The 17,375-nt window shown below is 33.0% G+C and overlaps 1 protein-coding gene across 4 annotated transcripts in view; it reads right to left on the reverse strand.

Annotated features, from left to right (window-relative positions):
- Positions 1-17,375, reverse strand: part of LOC148599182 (salivary peroxidase/catechol oxidase-like) — a 54,982-nt gene that overhangs the window by 27,314 nt on the left and 10,293 nt on the right. The window contains exon 1 of one of the 4 annotated variants that reach the window (XM_088558446.1): positions 11,823-12,086. The exons of the other annotated variants lie outside the window; for them this stretch is intronic. Within the exon in view, the coding sequence (XP_088414572.1) occupies positions 11,823-11,898 (76 nt within the window). The 5' untranslated portion in view covers positions 11,899-12,086. Of the gene's footprint in view, positions 1-11,822; positions 12,087-17,375 lie in introns of those variants that run through there. 4 annotated transcript variants of the gene reach the window in all.

Raw genomic sequence — 17,375 nt, forward strand, 5'->3', positions numbered from 1 at the left:
TGTGAGTTGACAGTCTTGAACTCTTAGAATGCAATAACTATACTGAACTAGCTGACAATAAAATATCCCTTGTGAGAAGCAGTTAAGCTCTACTACAAGGCGGTGGATCCAGAATTTAAAAGACAAAGCCTTTGATCATGGATGTTAAAACAGTAGAGGGTGGAGATTGATGGGAGTCTATTTGTACCACAATTTTCAAATATCATCACTGACATTTAATTCGAATTATACATCATAATATTTCATTGACACAATTTTCAAACAGAAAGGTGTTCCAGTCCCCGGTCCCCTTTATACCCGCCACTATTGGTCTCAGTATCGTATTAATTTTCCCATAGACTTCTATAGTGAAGTGCATATTTTTAGGATTTTTTAAAAAATATGTAAATTGATTCAATAAAACTTTCACTTATGTAGCATTTCTAAGGACATGTGAAAAAATAATTTCCAGCAAAGAAAATAGGGTGAGTCCACGAAGATTGGACAGAAAAGTAGTCTTGAACTATAAATAGCCATTTTCCCTACTTTCACTTTCGTTTTGCACTCACCAAACCAACCTTTTCAGTGGAACATTTTTATGATATTATGTTAGATTTTCTTTTAAAAAAGTTCTTCATCTTACAGTGTGATGCTTGCTCTATTTTTTAAGTCACTGTTCATGTCTTTTGACAAAACATTAGTTTGTAGAGAGGCAAAAAGAAAATGCACTATATTTTTATGGCATCCATGTTTTGACGTACACCCGCTCAGGGATATGCAATACGATACTGGTACCTATTACTAATAAACATTTCAATATAATCCTAAAAGTTGTTGTTTTTCTGCTAGAGTATTCATTTCCATACTGAAAATTCAGAATATCATTGCCCTGCTACAAACATGAGTTTTCTATTAAAATTCTTATATAGGTACCCTATTCCAGGCATAAGACTAATATCTCAATGTTAGCCAGAAAATATTACTTTTGATAAAAAGCTGCTGCATTAATCAAACTAAGCAACTTTGTGGTTTATTCTGACATGGTAGATACATGAGCTGTACTATGAGTTCCAAATCATTATTTAATCCCCACTTGTGAGTTCCATATATGGAAATATTAATATCCGAACCTCCTTTTTTGTCTTTAACTCAAGGGAGCCTCTTGTTTAAAGTAAAGTATAATGACCGGTACAACCAACTGTTTTAAACTATAGATATGGTCATTTCAATTATAATAAATCCAGAAAAAATTATATCAATATCATAGTTTTAAAAAAATATAGCTTTTCATATGCAGAAAATACAGATTTTAAGCCATCTTGGTACCCCAGGCAGATACAAATGGACCTCAATGTGACAGGGAAAAGACTTTTTCTTTAAAACAGATAGCTATGATGCAAGAAATATAGTTTACTGGTATAAATATTATAATAACAATTGTCTGCTTTAAATACTTTTTGACAAAAATTCAGTTTTTATATGAAAAAACACCATTATTTTTCTTGCCGCATTAGAATCTGTCCATTTGAACCACTAAAAAAAGTCCACTAAAAAATTGGCTGATGACTTTTGTGACATTTCTGTGTTTAAATCAACCACACAGTTATATGGCAACTCATTTTAGCTATTTATTTGAAAGAAAAACAAAAAATAAAAAAAATATTCATTTTTTCATATATAAGAGGCAATGTATGGAAAATGACTATTTTCAAGTCCTAACCACATACTTAAAATGTGTTGTAACTTGAAAACTATCCTTTATGCAGGAGTATTACTTGCTTTAGGTTACCTGAATATAGATATGCTCATCATAAATAGTCAAGATAATAATTTTATTGAACTGATATCCTACAAATTCATGAAAACAAAATGCATTTCCAAATTTGGTAAAGATTAACCATAAATGCAAAAAACCTGAGCTACCATAAAAAATCAGGTTCAAAAGTTGGCTAATTCATCTTAAAAGTGTTACCTGTATTGGGGTACTACTTTTTCAGCTGGTAAAGACCACTTGCTGAATATCCAACTTTACTTGAAAAACTGGCTTACTAGGTCTCAGTATCGTATTAATTTTCCCATAGACTTCTATAGTGAAGTGCATATTTTTAGGATTTTTTAAAAAATATGTAAATTGATTCAATAAAACTTTCACTTATGTAGCATTTCTAAGGACATGTGAAAAAATAATTTCCAGCAAAGAAAATAGGGTGAGTCCACGAAGATTGGACAGAAAAGTAGTCTTGAACTATAAATAGCCATTTTCCCTACTTTCACTTTCGTTTTGCACTCACCAAACCAACCTTTTCAGTGGAACATTTTTATGATATTATGTTAGATTTTCTTTTAAAAAAGTTCTTCATCTTACAGTGTGATGCTTGCTCTATTTTTTAAGTCACTGTTCATGTCTTTTGACAAAACATTAGTTTGTAGAGAGGCAAAAAGAAAATGCACTATATTTTTATGGCATCCATGTTTTGACGTACACCCGCTCAGGGATATGCAATACGATACTGGTACCTATTACTAATAAACATTTCAATATAATCCTAAAAGTTGTTGTTTTTCTGCTAGAGTATTCATTTCCATACTGAAAATTCAGAATATCATTGCCCTGCTACAAACATGAGTTTTCTATTAAAATTCTTATATAGGTACCCTATTCCAGGCATAAGACTAATATCTCAATGTTAGCCAGAAAATATTACTTTTGATAAAAAGCTGCTGCATTAATCAAACTAAGCAACTTTGTGGTTTATTCTGACATGGTAGATACATGAGCTGTACTATGAGTTCCAAATCATTATTTAATCCCCACTTGTGAGTTCCATATATGGAAATATTAATATCCGAACCTCCTTTTTTGTCTTTAACTCAAGGGAGCCTCTTGTTTAAAGTAAAGTATAATGACCGGTACAACCAACTGTTTTAAACTATAGATATGGTCATTTCAATTATAATAAATCCAGAAAAAATTATATCAATATCATAGTTTTAAAAAAATATAGCTTTTCATATGCAGAAAATACAGATTTTAAGCCATCTTGGTACCCCAGGCAGATACAAATGGACCTCAATGTGACAGGGAAAAGACTTTTTCTTTAAAACAGATAGCTATGATGCAAGAAATATAGTTTACTGGTATAAATATTATAATAACAATTGTCTGCTTTAAATACTTTTTGACAAAAATTCAGTTTTTATATGAAAAAACACCATTATTTTTCTTGCCGCATTAGAATCTGTCCATTTGAACCACTAAAAAAAGTCCACTAAAAAATTGGCTGATGACTTTTGTGACATTTCTGTGTTTAAATCAACCACACAGTTATATGGCAACTCATTTTAGCTATTTATTTGAAAGAAAAACAAAAAATAAAAAAAATATTCATTTTTTCATATATAAGAGGCAATGTATGGAAAATGACTATTTTCAAGTCCTAACCACATACTTAAAATGTGTTGTAACTTGAAAACTATCCTTTATGCAGGAGTATTACTTGCTTTAGGTTACCTGAATATAGATATGCTCATCATAAATAGTCAAGATAATAATTTTATTGAACTGATATCCTACAAATTCATGAAAACAAAATGCATTTCCAAATTTGGTAAAGATTAACCATAAATGCAAAAAACCTGAGCTACCATAAAAAATCAGGTTCAAAAGTTGGCTAATTCATCTTAAAAGTGTTACCTGTATTGGGGTACTACTTTTTCAGCTGGTAAAGACCACTTGCTGAATATCCAACTTTACTTGAAAAACTGGCTTACTAGGTCTCAGTATCGTATTAATTTTCCCATAGACTTCTATAGTGAAGTGCATATTTTTAGGATTTTTTAAAAAATATGTAAATTGATTCAATAAAACTTTCACTTATGTAGCATTTCTAAGGACATGTGAAAAAATAATTTCCAGCAAAGAAAATAGGGTGAGTCCACGAAGATTGGACAGAAAAGTAGTCTTGAACTATAAATAGCCATTTTCCCTACTTTCACTTTCGTTTTGCACTCACCAAACCAACCTTTTCAGTGGAACATTTTTATGATATTATGTTAGATTTTCTTTTAAAAAAGTTCTTCATCTTACAGTGTGATGCTTGCTCTATTTTTTAAGTCACTGTTCATGTCTTTTGACAAAACATTAGTTTGTAGAGAGGCAAAAAGAAAATGCACTATATTTTTATGGCATCCATGTTTTGACGTACACCCGCTCAGGGATATGCAATACGATACTGGTACCTATTTTCATGCACAAAATACAACAGCCAAGAATTATACATGCTCACTACAACGGTTAGACTGATACGTGTTTATGAAATAATTACTTTTACATTTCATGATTTATTTATATGTTGTCACTTTTGTACCACAAAACCACAACATGTATGTGGTTATACGTCCATCCATGGATGAAATTGACAAGTATCATTGAGGCAGATCCAGAGATTCTCAAAAGAGGGCTGACTGTCCTAAGACGTGGTTGGTTCTGTCATGGCTCAGTCACTTCCTATATAATCAACTGAATTATTCCAACCTAAAGGTGGGGGTGGGGGGTGGGGGGTGGGGGGGGACACCGGTCCCCAATTCACCTTTGAGAGAGTACGTAGTTCAATTGTATATACATGTGGTATTTCACACGTCTTAAGATACGTTCAATAAACACGCAAAAGGCTTATTAATTCAGTGTCAATGCTTTTGCACACTTGCAAAATGAACACTTGCTTTAAATGAGTGAAACCTTTAGTAAAACATGTACTATCTTTAAAAATGACGCAGAAAATCTTGTTTTTTTTTCAATTCTAACATTCTATATTTCATTCAAGAAAATAACACGTCACGTAATATACGAAACTTTTTTTTTCGAACGCCACTAAGTTATCAGTATTTGGCCAATCGGGAAACAGAATTGCCATCAGGTGACTTGCGTTTCCATGGAAGAGCGTCTTTAAGGTCAAAGGGTAAAATGCGAAACTATATCGACTGCGTCGGAGAATGAAATAAGAGTGAACATACTTATATAGCCTGGTATAGACAGACTTTACCTTATCGAAAGCCCCTGCTACTAGTATTTCGGTGACTAAAATAAAAGGGGAATGTGTCTTACCAAAACAGACTTTATCTGAATTAGAGGAAATCCGTCGTAAATGACGTATAGTGAAGGTCACTGCATGCGAATTTAATTACTGAAGCTTTTATTGATTATTTATAGTGGTTCCGGAATATATTCCCAATAGGTTCTCTTGTGAGTTTTGCTCTTTACTATCACAAGATATTTCCATCAAAATTGCTGTCAAGTCCAGCTAGGTATAATAGGACTCTATGCTGACATTAAAAAATTATTGCATGCATACGCTTGACTCTTTTTGTATATATGTAACTTGGAATATAAATGCTTGTTAATTTCTGTGTAATTATGCATTTGGCAAATGGCGACAGCGGTTGTACAAGTACAGAAAGAAAGAAAGAAAGAATATGTTCCGATGCAAAAGTAACTGGTTCTTTAGGGAAAAAAAGAAGCATACACATGATGCAGGCGATGTCTGTAGAGAGTCACCGGAAAGGGTCACGGTTATTAGTTTTAGTAGCGTTACCATAGCAAGGCATATTATACAAACATTGAAAAAAAGGCCCGGTATATGGCTCCCATCGATTTTTTTTCTGAATTAAAAAAAATACAGATCATTTTTAACACAAGGGACTTTGATGAAATAAATATCTTTCTAAGTTTTCAAGTACAAATACATGTCATTTATAATCGAAATAAGTATGTTTTCAATAAGTTCCATGCGCTATGTATATAGAGGATTTTTTATATATTAAGTAAAAAATAAGTGAGCCTCAGGCTTCATTGGTATAAATATAAAAAAAAACAGATCTTTATATTTACCTAAGTAATATACAGTACTTACCGCATCGGTGCAATTTTTAACCAAATTTTAGATAATTAAATAAATAAAACAAAAACAAATTTTAAGTACTTCTGATATTAGACCAGGAGTTTGAAACATATTCAATAATTCTTGATAAAAAAATTCGGTGGTACAAATATTTTACAATATTTATTATTCATGACACCTTCTATCCAAAACAATATACATGTATCTATTACGTACACTTTCCTTTGGTCTGTTTGGATATCGATCAATACCAACAATTTGTGTATAAGACTTACTTTGTCATAGAAATTAATTTCTCGACCCCATTGTCCTTGTGTCCCATCCCTTTTTTATTTCATCATTTCATGTTCATTTTATCATCAATTTCATGTTCATTGTCTGAATATAGCTGAAATATTGCTGCTCGGACGTTAAACCCCAACAAACAAACAAACGTACTTTCATTTAATTATTGCAGGTTTAAAGTTCAGTTAAAAGATGAGCCGAATTTGTGTATTATTGATGGCACCCACTGCACGTGTTGTTTGATTCACATGCATGTACCATGTTTAATTTTCAGGTGCGGAGGCGTAATTAACGACTAGCGGGAGGGGGTGGAGAAAGATTTATGTTACATGTTATTAATTTCGAAGAATTCCTGTTACAAATCATTATAGACTATTATAGGTCTAATAAAATTGTTAAAATTTGTCCCGATTTGTAACAAGCTACGACAGTGCACAACAGATCAGGAAAATATTGTCATCACCTTTCATGACCTGTAACGGGGCAATACAGTTCATAGTAGGTCAACACAAATTATCATTACCTACTATGATCTGTTAAAAATCACGACAGTTCATTATAGACTACTCTAAAATTGCAATTATTTATCACGATGTCTTACAGTGAGGAACAGTACATAATAGGCGTAGGAAATATTGTCGCCGACTATCATAAACTGCGACAATTCGGTACAGTTCATTATAGTCGATGATATATTGTTAACGCCTACAATGATCCATGACAGTCCTTTACAGGAATATACAATACATGTGAAGACTATCTTTTCCTGTCTTCGACTGTGTAAGTGATAAACAGTTCATAATAGTCGGAGGGTAAGGACTGTTATATACTGCCATGACCTGTACCAAATAATAATAGTATTATATAGTCCTTGCACAGTTATTTGACAGGAATTCACAGTTCAAGACAGTGGGAAAATCACTATTTTTGTTCATAGTGCTATTTGGGGATAGGGGTAATTCAAAAAGCAACTAAGAATAATAATTAAAAAAAAACACCAAAAGACCCAACTTAGGTCCCTTTTTGGGAGACGACCATGACGCCTACGTGAAATAATACACTGCCTGGGATGTAATTACACATCATAGGAACCAATATAACAAAGTATAGAATTTATAAACATTAATACATTGTAATCGTTCTCATTCATTAATTATGATAAATAATAAACTCAGTCAAAGCAATCGAAACAGTAGGTTAGTCCCTTTTTTAAAAGCGTGCTTTATGAATAAAGATAATGTCTGTACCTTTTTCAAAGAATTTGGATTTAACATTTTTATTATAAATTCGGCTGAGTTATTACATAGTGCTTCATCAATTTCATAAAATACTCTCACAAAAGAGGCATTCCTCATCCTACATATTACCAATATAAAATTTGCAAAATCTTTCTGTTTTTATTATTATTTTATTTGTTTTGAATATCTACCAGTTCAATTATAAGGGAATAAGCACTAATTCGTAATTTGGTTGATTTAATTTGGCAAACTTCTTTACGAATATTAAAGCTAAGATTATAATTTGTCAGTTCAAATTAATCAAAAACTTGACTATAGAACAAGTTTGCGAAATGACTTCTTTGATTTTGGAAGATAATTCCAAATTAACTTTTGATATATAGTAATCTGAAAAGTTTTTATAAAATATGAACTGATCTTTTTTTGCATACTTTTAGTAAGCAATTCTAATGTGACGTCATTAACAGGCTTTGAGACCACAACTGTGGTCGATTTTCGATTGCTATATGAACAGCACGCGACTTATTGGGCGGGGCTTGTGTGTGTGTAAATTACTGCCAACCTTAACAAACACACGTAATATTCCGATGTGTATCAGCTGTTTTCATTCATTTCATGAGCGTGAATTATTATTGTTTTTGCTCCGTTTCTTCTTCGTCGTCGTCGTCGTCTTCTTCTTCTTCTTCTTCTTCTTCTTCTTATTATTATTATTATTATTATTTAATCGCCGTCCACGAAGTGGCGGTGACTTATTGCTTTTACTGTGTTTCTTATTTTTATTTTAATTCTCCTATCATACAAATTGTTCGAAGTGTCCGCCCTTTTTCTCAGAAGTGGCTTGTTCGGTTTAGACCAAACATTTTTAAGAAGTTAGAACTACTCTTCGAAGAACTTCGAAACAAAATTTCCAGATGCCGCCATTTTTCAAATTAGCCGCCGGACTGGACGTACCCATTTTTTACACAGGAAATTGGAACATCATATATCTCGAAAACTGCTGATCAGAATTTGACGAAACTTGGTGTATATATTAAGCTCAATAGTCCAAACAAAATCACGAAAAAAAATCGCGTGCGTCTTGGCCGCCATTTTCAAAATGGCCGCAAACGCGATCGAAAATTCAAATTTGTCCGATTTCGATCAAAATTGACATCTAGGTTCTTTGAGCCGTCCCGATTTTTAATCTTAGGCTCAATTTCAAATTTGAGCAATGGGCCGGTCGCCAGTTTCAAAATGGCCGCCATCGCGCTCGAAAATTCAAAGTTGTCCGATTTTGATTAAAATTTATATCTAGGTTTTTTAAGATGCCCCGATTAAGAATCTGCGGCTCAATCGATAATTTTGACTGCGTATCGACCGCCATTTTCAAAATGGCCGCCATTGCGATGAAAATTCGATTTCGACGAAATTTGATATCCAGGTTCTTTAAGTTGCATCGATTAATAATAAGCAGTTCATCTGACGATTCGTTTCTTAATACACAGAAAAGAAAAAGGGAGGCGACGTATACACGTTTCATGGAAACGTAAATTTTAATTATTATTATTATTATTTTAATTCTCCTGTCTTAAAAATTGTTGAAAGTGTCCGCCCTTTTTCTCAAAAGTGGCTGGTCCGATTGAGATCGAAACTTCTCAGGAAGTTAGAACTACTCATTGAAGGATGTAGAACTTCCAAAAAAAATTCCAGATGCCGCCATTTTTTCAAAAAGGCTGCCGGACAGGACGTACCCATTTTTTCACACCGGAAATTGGAACATCATATATCTCGAAAACTGCTGATCAGAATTTGACGAAACGTGGTGTATATATTAAGCTCATTAGTCTAAACAAAATCACGAAAAGAAAAAAAATCGCGTGCGTCTCGGCCGCTATTTTCAAATGAAAATTGATATCTACGTTCTCTGAGCCGTCCCAAGTGCTCAATTAGAGCTGCGTGTCGACCGCCATTTTTAAAATGGCCACCACCGTGGTTGAAAATTCAAAGTTTTCCGATTTTGATGAAAATTGATATCTAGGTTTTTTTAAGACGCCACGATTAAGAATCTGCGGTTTAATCGTTAATTTGAAATACGTATCGACCGCCATTCTCAAAATGGCCGCCACTGCGGTCGAAAATTCAAAGTTGTCCGATTTCGATGAAAATTGATATCTAGGTTCTCTGAGCCGTCCCGATTAATAATTTGCGGTGCAATTTGTAATTGGAGCTGCATGTCGGCTGCCATTTTAAAATGACCGCCACCGCTGTCGAAAATTCAAACTTGTCCGATTTCGATGAAATTTGATATCCAGGTCCTTCACGCTGCCTCAATTAATTATAAGCAGTTCCATGCATTGACGATATGTTTCTCAAAAGTCTGATTAGGAAACGGGAGGCGACTTCTACACGTTTCGTGGAAACCTTAATATTAATAAAAATCTATTTTTAATTCTACGTTGGTAACGGAGTAATAAATTTATACTCATGAAAAAATGCCTCAACATGAACGAAAATGTTAATAATTAATAAATAAACGGTGTACAATAGACATGTTGGGTACTGCTATTCTAATTATCGATGTATCCAACATATCTTCTTATTTCAGGGGCGTATTTTTTTCAGTTTCAAAGGGACAATAATGATTTTTTCATAAAAAGGGGAAATTTTCAGAATTTCATATTTCTTTTCATTTCATCTATAACTGGCATTTGTTTTTCTAATACCGTACTTCAAATAAGCTTTTGTATATTCAAATAAATTTTATATAGTGTCTTAGCTTTGTAATGCGTTTAAGTAAAAAAAAAATATTTTAACTTTTCCAAGTCCAATTATGTGAAAATTGCCACCCCCAACCATGTAAAAAATACCTAGATATGAGCCATAATGTTAATTCTGAAAAAATACAATATCGGGTGATATCGTAGAAAATTCGAAAATTTCCCTTTTTCCGATCTTATAATAATGTCACCCCAAAAGGTAAATCTACGCTCCTAAATTGATCAGATATGTTAGGTACATAATTATCTTAATTATGAATGACTAAAATATGACTTCTACAATGTCAGTACACAGTGAATGAGAATTCTGTTTGATACTGAGACCAGTTTTCTAGGGGTAGGGGTAGTATTTTTAACTTTTTTTGAAAATCTTTCTTGATAATAAGTAGAAAATGTAGAAAATTAAATTATCTATCGAATGGTTTCAAATTTGAGACGTTTTGATCGAGAGAGTAAACTTGTAGAGTCGAATTTTGTGACTTTTGACCGAAAAATCGAAAATTTTTTGATAAATTCAGAATACGAAAATCGCCAAAATTCATCAAAAGACCATCAGAATTATAAATTGCAATAATACTAAAACGTTTTTTACTGAAGCATTAATACTCTAAGGGTTTTGACATTGAAAAATATGTCAATTTAAGCGGTTTTTCGGCGGGGTAGTGTACATTTTTTTCATTTTACCGCAAAACCCTAAGTGTTACCGCAACTCCCTTGATACAATTGTAAAGCTGAGATATTGATCTATACGATGATACTTTATAAATTTGTTTAGTTTGTTCACACATGCAATACCAGGAAGGCTAAGACGCTCAAACAATTGTGTCACAAAAATTTTGGCTTTTTGACCCCGTGGGGTAAACATAGGCTTAAACTGAAAAAAGAATCCGAGAATAATTGGCGACAAATTCATTCGGTAATTGGAGTTATAAAGGTATCCAAAAAACACCATGAAGTTGTCATAAAAATAACCGTACTTGTCATATTATAAAAGAAACAATTCGTTGAGTGGGTAGATTTGTACTCATTTTAACATGGTACGGCATATATTTGATTGTTTAGCACTGAGTGACAGCGAGGTGTTAAATGAGAACATGCCGTACCATGTTAAAATGAGTACAAATCTACCCCCTCCACGAATTATTTCTTAAATATTATTTACTGATATCGAACTTCTATAAAATTGGATTTGGAAATGTGACTGTTCAGACAAGGATCCATTTGTCAAATACATATCGCGCATTGAAACTTTTACGTCTATTAAATCTCTAAATCATCGGACGAAATAAGAAAAAAATTGCTACCGCACCATTAGAAATGAATTTTACGTTCAACTCTTTGCTCACAATGCTATTTAGATTTACTGAACTCTCCCAAAATAAAATTATTATAAATATTAAAAAGAAATTGGACTGAAAAAAATATCTAATGTACAAACGAACTGATGAACTCAAACTAATAAAGTATGTACTGCCCTCTTACTACATGTGCTTCGAAAGATATTTATTCACAATCACAGTTAGGATAACTCAAGTTGAATACAGTTGAAATTGACCAGACATAGACTGACAGACACACAAGTAAAAAACACTGCTCGTCATCATCTACATGTATATTTAAATAAAAACTATTTTGTGAAATTATATTTTCAAATAAATATATCCTACCTCCATCAAGAAGACACAAGCTATCCCAAACAATTAATCCCAAAATAATATGTAAATGAATCTCGGAACCTCCCATTCTAAAATTTCGGAAAACGGATTAAGAGCTTTTCGCTTTACTCCGAAATATTTATACGACAGACCGACTAATTTTAGAACCGTTACTTCAAAGTTAGTAAATGCATGCATGATTTATGAATGTAAATAATTTTTCAAAATTTTCAAGATTCAACATGCACAACGGTAACGTTCAATGCAGTGGGTAGCACAAACAGCGAACAACGAACTTCATCCAATCGATTCAGACGATTTGTAATCAACACAAAATTATTGATCTTTAAATAATAATTTAATAAGATACCATTCACAAGTATATAATATGCATGTAGATATTACGTATTGTTAGGTATTTTAAATAACCATGATTTAATCCTTGTTTTTTACAGCCGTTCTTAGTTTTTTAAGCTCCGCCTTATTATACATACATCTTATTTAATCAGACACCATTGTTAGCGTAATTGTATATTCCAGGTTTTTCATTTTTTTAAAAAATAGAATATATAATGAACATATTGCAGGGGTTTGTATGAACAGAATCTACATAGTCTAGTATATTGTATTTGTTCAGTATTGTTACAAGATTTTTCTAGCCTAAATCCCATAGAGGCAATGAATTTGTAACGGATTGGATCAATTTGATTTGTACTAATATATAAACACAAATTGGCAATATAAATGGAAAAATATACCATGCAACATCTATTTGTTGCATCCTTATACGGGCCGCATAGAAACGCATTTATGTATTTCAACGTATAAGCACAGAGGCTTGTGTACAGTGAGTCTTTTTAAGACCATCAGAAACAGCCGAAAGAAAAAAGCAAGGGTGTGTCATAAAAATCCCTGTACACAAGCCTCTGTGGTATAAAATTAAGATGCTTGTTTTGTGTTGACACTAAACATCCAAAGAGTATATATAGAAATTTTCTGGTCTGACAATACCCCTTTCTCTCTCGCATTATTCCCAAGAAGTCCCTTTCTGACCTTTAGAGATGGATATCAAAGATCAATGCTATATCACGTTGTCTTACACTTACATGTAGGCATCGATCATTTTTATCCTTAAGGGCCTGTAATTTGATGTCGGATAACAAAAATTCGCTCAAGCACGAACTGTTATTTTGTTTTTACTTTTACTTTCATTTGAAAATCTACCTTGTTAAGTAATGTTGAATCATATTTTTTTTTAATGAACGAGTAACATTTTTTTTGGTACATTTGTATCAATAATATCCCAACACCTCCACCTCGCTAATAAAATGATCAATGACTTATCCTTCTGATTCTTCGTCTTATATGAAGTCCTGCCTCTTCCCCGTGTCGAAGCAATTAAAGATATACTTCAATGATAATGCGTATTATAGACACGGATGAAGAATCAGAATTCATATAACGTTTTATAGCCATCATAGACTTTATAGATATACATTCTGATATATATAGGGGAAATATAGGACATTATAAACATCAAAGAAACAAGAGTAAGAATCAGGCCATTGAGTTATCTCACCCTTATTCTACACATTGAAATATCTCCCCGTATTCTACACATTGAATTATCTCCCCTGTATTCTACACATAGGATACTTTTCTTTAATTATTCTCATTCCGCAGACAAATTATGGGGGTGTATAGGAATCACTCCGTCCGTCTGTCTGTCTGACCATATACTTTGAAAGCCTAGTACATCTTCAGTTTAATGAAACTGAACACATTTGTAGTACATTACCAACACATATTCATAAAGAAATATAGTTGCTGTCAAAAATTTGGGAGGGGTGATAATTTGAAATACTTTCAAGAAAAAGGGGCATGACCATCATCAAAAGTATTAACCTTTTTTTTTTCTAATTGACAACCAACGCTAACACTGGTATGGGTGATTTGTTGACAACCAACGCTAACACTGGTATGGGTGATTTGTTGACAACCAACGCTAACTCTGGTATGGGCGATTTGTTGACAACCAACGCTAACACTGGTATGGGTGATTTGTTGACAACCAACGCTAACACTGGTATGGGTGATTTGTTGACAACCAACGCTAACACTGGTATGGGTGATTTGGTTTATTACCGGTATTTATGTGTCGTAACAGAACTAGGGCCACTGCACCAAACGCTGTATCACTATTAGACATAAAATTTTCCAGGTTAAGTTAATTAAGTATTAATTAAAAGAGAGGCACCATAGAGACTTCAAGATTTCAAGATTTCAAGATTTTATTTAGAAAAGCTCAGGCACAGTGTGCAACATGAGCAAACAAACGTTACAACATATCAAACATACAAAGACAACGACAAAGTGACATATATATATGGAAGAAAAGAATCATAGAACAGGATACATAATTGCCCACCGCTAGTATCAAAGGATAGGCCCCTCTGAGAGCGTAAAACAGATGAATAATAGTCAAAACAAGAAACCCCATGGATACTAATTAAAATAGGAATAACAACGGTTAAAACAAGAGGTCCAACGGAGACTTCGTGGAACAGGGGGACACAACAAGCGTCAAAAGAAAGGCCCCATGGAGACTTTGTCGAACAGGGAGAATAATGGCCTACATTTTGGTGTGTATACTATACCTGCATTGTCTTTCTGAATGATCTGTGTTGCAAAATAATTTTTTTTACGTATAAGTAACAATATGTTGGTTTTCTGGTTATTTATCTGCTTACGTAAATACAAAATGAAAAGTAGGTCTTGATTGTTCTGGATCAAGAAGTAGAAACAATCGTGTCAGAAGATAGTACCTGCCAAAGCGAATTGTATGGAATATCTCACAAGGCAAACGTATGCACCCATAGGAGTATACATGTTAGAATGTAAACTGAGTAGTAAATATTTGATGAATATAATTCTTTCAAAATGTATTTCAAAATATACTTAATATGTAGTAATGGTTGTTTTTAAATGTCTTTTAGTATGCTTTTAATGCACTGAGTGATGTGTGTCCATGTTTGATAGTGCAGTATATGTAAATAGAACCAATGTTGATTTTGTAGGAGTAGACGCATCATTAGTAACCACAAAGCATTTAATGAACAGGTAGTCATTTACAACGTAACTAACAAAAGTACTGTATATAGTGCTGTGTCAGTCTCCATAAGAATCAGGCAGTGGGTGAAAAATGGTATGAAAAAAATCACCATTTTGAATTTGACTATTTGCACCACCAGAATCAAGGAAAAAAGACATTTCCTTTCCTATTATTTTGGTAAATTGAGTCATAATTTCATTGAAAAACTTGCTCTTAAATAGAATGTTCGAGCTTTAACCTCTTTTCAGTTAACATTTATAAGCTGTTCTTAGATATACATGTAACACAACTGAGATCACACTTTCCGTCCTGGTGTGTCTAAATTCTGTGTAGTGTATAGAACACAATTAAGATGTGTCTCGAGGAGGGTAACCCCAGGAAAATGGGCAAGAATCATATGACAACTTCACTCGGGCCCTTCAAATATGGTGTGTTTCGAGGAGGGAAACCCCAAGAAAATGTAAAAGCATCATGAGATAACTTTTTCACGGACACTTCAAATATAGTATATAAGTTCAACACAAAATATCATGTATATGTATTGACCCATTGACAGATAGCACCACCCCTTCGTAGTATGTGACAAAAACGAGAACAAAAACATTTCAGTATAACATATAAACCATCAAAATATCAAACGACCAGGACACGATTTGAAGAGGCCTGAAATAATGCATAAACAAATGTTCTTTTTGGTGAAATACTGTAGTAAGGTTGAAGGTATATAACAGGGGAGGAGCTGTCTTTAAGGCATTGTTAATATATTGCAGGTATCTAGATATAAACGGGTACAAAGGATTTGGCTTTGCTTTGACGTCAAAATTTTAGATCTTTTTAAGTGTGTATAATAAATAACAATTATAGCAATTCTTTCTTCTTAGTTTGCTCATATAATAACAATATTGAGATTTCCCGGATCCCAAAACCTGAAAACTGAAGTAAATATATGCGAGTCCGCTCCCGACTCTTAAAAGTCCCCTATTAAACCCGAAGGAAAACTAGAAATTAAAACACTAGGGAAATTACGTCAATTAATGGACATGTACATTTTGTACCACCCCTTCAAACATCCGTCAGTTGTACAAAAGGACAGACAGACACACAGGCAGACAGACAACCATTACGGACGGACACATTCTTTAACATACCAATAATTACAAATTATGTACATAATATTTAAAACTCAATAAGTATACTGGTAACGATTTACCATTGACCGATGAGACAATATCAACTAAACTATAAGATGCATAACTTAAAAAAAAAAATTAAAAAAAAGATGATAATAATAAAAAAAAAAACATAAAAAAAAACGAACAAACATACAAAAAACAAAAAAGTATTGTAACAATTGCTGCTAAAATTAATGTTAAAATCAGCTTCAATCTAGATGAAAGTATGTTCTATTATAAAACATGGAATATGATAATTTGTCTGAAGCTTGGTGTAAATTAATATTAACGTGTCATCTGCGTTGAATACAAAATCGTCTCCCTATTATTAGAGGTGTATTTAAAATGGCTATTACTCATCAAACAAATAGTTTTATGTTAAAATAAGAAATGACAACCCTTAACAATGATAGTATAAAAAACTATCATAAGTAATATAATTGACGAATAACTATATGAAATATGACCCTCTAAAAATGGAATGCGATACAATCTGTATTTTGCAAATTATTTCTTTTAGAGACCAAAGCACGTTTTTATGTAGGAAGTGAAACTACTATCTTTGTTTATCAAGTACAAATATAAGCTTTTTTGTGTTGCAACCTTGAACCCAAGAGGGAAGAACTTGTAGCAACGGTGTTAGAGACTCTAATAAGTATTCGAGATATCACGTCAGAAGCAAAAAGGGATTTTTATGCCACTGGCTTTAAGCGTCGGGATGGAGAATTCAGAATTTTCTGCTGTTCTTTCGTTATGTGCATGAACAATGAAATATATGTCCCATTACACCTGCGTCGAATGAACCCATCAGGAGTATGATTGCATAACCAAGCACTAAAAGTCATACAATCATAAAATTGCTTTCAGGTGCCCAACCTATGCATCTGTCGTTTTCATACTTTATCGCAGGTGCAAAATGTACATGTACCGTATAAAAAATTCCAACCCATTTAAGAAGTCAACACAATAAAAGCACTTCGTAGATACTTCCCTGGATACTTGAACTTAGTACTTCCTAGTTGCAGTGTAATTCATATTTTCATAACGAACATGTTAAAATAGATTCAGTAGTAATATATATTAAATAGAACAGTGCCTCGATCTATCAGATCCGATCTCAGGGTCATATTTGGAAACAATATGGCCCTTCAGTGTGTGTTTTATTGTGTATACTAATAAACAGCTCACTATTCAGTGTGAGTCTGGATATTGAGAACAGTGCACTTCTTTAAGGTGTTGTTTAATGAAATATAATTCGTTAGTTTAAGTCAATTTGTAATG

The sequence above is a fragment of the Perna viridis genome, chromosome 13 (assembly GCF_037379345.1).
Source record: "Perna viridis isolate PV_CMFRI_1.1 ecotype Kerala chromosome 13, ASM3737934v1, whole genome shotgun sequence".
NCBI classification, from domain to species: Eukaryota; Metazoa; Mollusca; class Bivalvia; order Mytilida; family Mytilidae; genus Perna; species Perna viridis.